The sequence below is a fragment of the Sinocyclocheilus grahami genome, unplaced genomic scaffold, assembly GCF_001515645.1.
Source record: "Sinocyclocheilus grahami isolate Dianchi unplaced genomic scaffold, SAMN03320097.WGS_v1.1 scaffold427.1, whole genome shotgun sequence".
NCBI lineage: Eukaryota > Metazoa > Chordata > Actinopteri > Cypriniformes > Cyprinidae > Sinocyclocheilus > Sinocyclocheilus grahami.
Genome location: NW_015505606.1, coordinates 259037 through 261744, shown reverse-complemented (window position 1 = coordinate 261744; position 2708 = coordinate 259037). Strand labels below are relative to the sequence as shown.

At 30.1% G+C, this 2708-nt stretch overlaps 1 protein-coding gene across 1 annotated transcript in view; it reads right to left on the bottom strand.

Annotated features, from left to right (window-relative positions):
• Positions 1–1090: 1090 nt before the first annotated feature.
• LOC107551557 (glyoxylate reductase/hydroxypyruvate reductase) overlaps positions 1091–2708 on the bottom strand; it is a 4392-nt gene continuing 2774 nt past the window's right edge. Inside the window, exons 6-7 of the mRNA XM_016233197.1 lie at positions 1559–1689; positions 1091–1480 (exon numbers count right to left, since the gene is read on the bottom strand). Coding sequence (XP_016088683.1) covers positions 1359–1480; positions 1559–1689 — 253 coding nt within the window. The 3' untranslated portion in view covers positions 1091–1358. The remainder of the gene's footprint in view (positions 1481–1558; positions 1690–2708) is intronic.

Below are 2708 nucleotides of genomic sequence, written 5' to 3'. Positions count from 1 at the left end.
TTTTTTTTTTTTTTACATGAATGTTAAAACGTGAGTGTTTAGGAAACAATTCTGTTACAACATTCCTAGTATAATCAACTAAATATACTGTGGATGTCCAAAATCCAAAATGTTTTTGAATTTACACATTAATTGTCAAGCAACAGTTAAACCTTAAATGTATGCACATAAAATGTGTTAAAACCATACCTAATCATACAGGACTTTTTCTTTAAATAACCTGAATCACAATGGAAGTGAAACAACTGCCTTATGTGATTTATTATTATTATTATTATATTTTTTGTACTATGACTCTTAGATCTAAAAAGGCCAAAAGTGAAGGAATTAATGTGAGTCTGTGTAATGGCTATTAACTGCACATTGTTAGAGCACTCATTTTTTTTCTACTGGTTTAAACAAAAAAGAATTAAGTGAATAAAATCATGAAGAATGCTATACATTCAGTCTGTCTTTTCATTAAATGTGTCTTATTTGAAAACAGATGACTAAAAAGTTCTAAACTGGTGATGTATTTAAGGACTGAAAGACTTGCATGGATATTGCTGGTCTTAGCTGAGTTTGTTCTTTGTAGATCATTGATCTCAGAATGTGAACCTTGCCTGTGTGCTCACAAACACTGGGCTTTTGATGTTAGAGAACAAATGTGAGTTCAACATTGTTCTTTTTTTTTAAAGAAATAGTTCATCTAAAAAAACTAAACATCTGTTACTATATACTTAACCCATATGCTTGTATTTTCTTCTTTTTTTTACCCAGCTATAGTCAATGTAGTCCAATTTGCTGCACATTTATTTGACTTTTTTGTACTTCTGACATTTATAGACCCATTTTTTTACTTAACTTTTTTTTTAGGCATGTACGATGTATAAATTATCAGCCAGTTTTAGACTTTTTTTTAATTATTGGTTTCAGTCAACATTTTATTAGTAATTGTGATGCAAATTTTCTATATTTTTGCATTTAGATTACGCTTGCCATCATCTAATGCAATAGATAAACACTTGTATTCAAAACACTAATATTCAAAAACACAAAACTCTAAATGAATATCCATTTTTTAAATTCTGAACATTGTAATGTTGTGATGCCAAAACTTAACTTGTTGCGTTGAAAATTATTTAATATTTTATAGTTTATTTTGTTAATTCTTTTAGATAATTATACAGATTGGCCATTTATTGGTTATTGGTTATAACATGTAAATAGTTAATTTGTCTCTTTCTTTGGTCATTTGGGGTCACTATGAACTGTACTCCTATGAAAAATACCTACGTGAAGATTTTTCAGCAATTATCTCTTTGTGTCCGAAAGTAGATTTTTCATTTTCGTATGAACTATTACTTAACTGTCTAGTTTTACAGTTTAAGTTCTTTAGGCATGGGTTCTCCCCTGAGTCCAGCCAGCAGGTTGTTGGCAGCAAGAGCAGACATGGCGTTCCGTGTCGTATATGAAGCACTGGCAATGTGGGGAAGAATCACTGCAAAAACAAACATAAACACAGAATTTCAGACCTGTCAAATACTTTAATGAAATACATGCAGACGTGCATGCTTACCGCAGTTTTTGAGTGTGAAAAGAGGATGGTGTGTGGGCAGTGGTTCAGGTGTGGTGACATCCAGCCCGGCTCCAGCGATCAGACCGGTAGACAGGGCTTCATACAGATCCTCCTGATTAACCACTCCACCTCTTTACAATAACAACACAATCAGAGTCATGCACGGAAGTGGGAATAGAGCCACTAGTATACACCAGCACAGTGGTTATGTTCATCTGAAGTTAATGCTAGAAACAGTCTATGAACATTAATAAGTGACAGTGACATATGTCTTAATATATACTGAAAGAAAATGTTTTAATTTTCTGCCACATGATCTGTTAGGTTTACAGAATTTCCTTTAACCCTAAAGCACAATACAATGCAAAAATAAAAAAATTCTATACAGAAAATTCCTTCATAACAGTACATTGTTCCCTATTTTAAGGTGTATTAGACGTGCACATATGAGTTACACTTCAAGTGTCAAATGCTCAATTTCAAGCGGTATTTGCTGCAAAACAAAAGCAGAACAGCTCTGCTTATAGTGTGATGCTCAGTTTCATAAACCTCAGCTTAGCAAATATAGTTTTTCGCCTATCAAATGTATATTTTTTCTTTTGCAAAAATAAAGTCGAATAATTCTTGTAATTGCAAGATCACAAACACCTGACATTTGAGCCAGAGTAACAAAAATGTCCCTAAAACCAAGCACTGGAATATATTATTTTTTATTTCATAACACTTTACTTCAAGTCGTTAACATTAGTTATCATGAACTAACAATAAACAAAATCTTCATTTAGGTTACTGTTAATGTGTCAATATACCATTGTTCACTGGTAATCCGTATTTGTTCATATTAATGTTAATTCATACTACTTGAAATGTATTAAAGATGTAGTAAAAAGCATTGTTATTATTTAAAATATTTTTTTATAAAAATAAAATTTAAAACAATATTACATGAAAAACTTTGACTAGACTAAAACATTTTGAACTAAAATGAGTTTAAAATGTATTTGAATAAGTAAAAATGAATTCAAGCAAAATAGAAATATTAATAAAAAGCAGAAAAAACATTAAAATTAAGATGAAAACTGAAAATACAAAAATAAAGCTAATTCATAATAATAATAATATATACTATAATAATATATATATATATTTT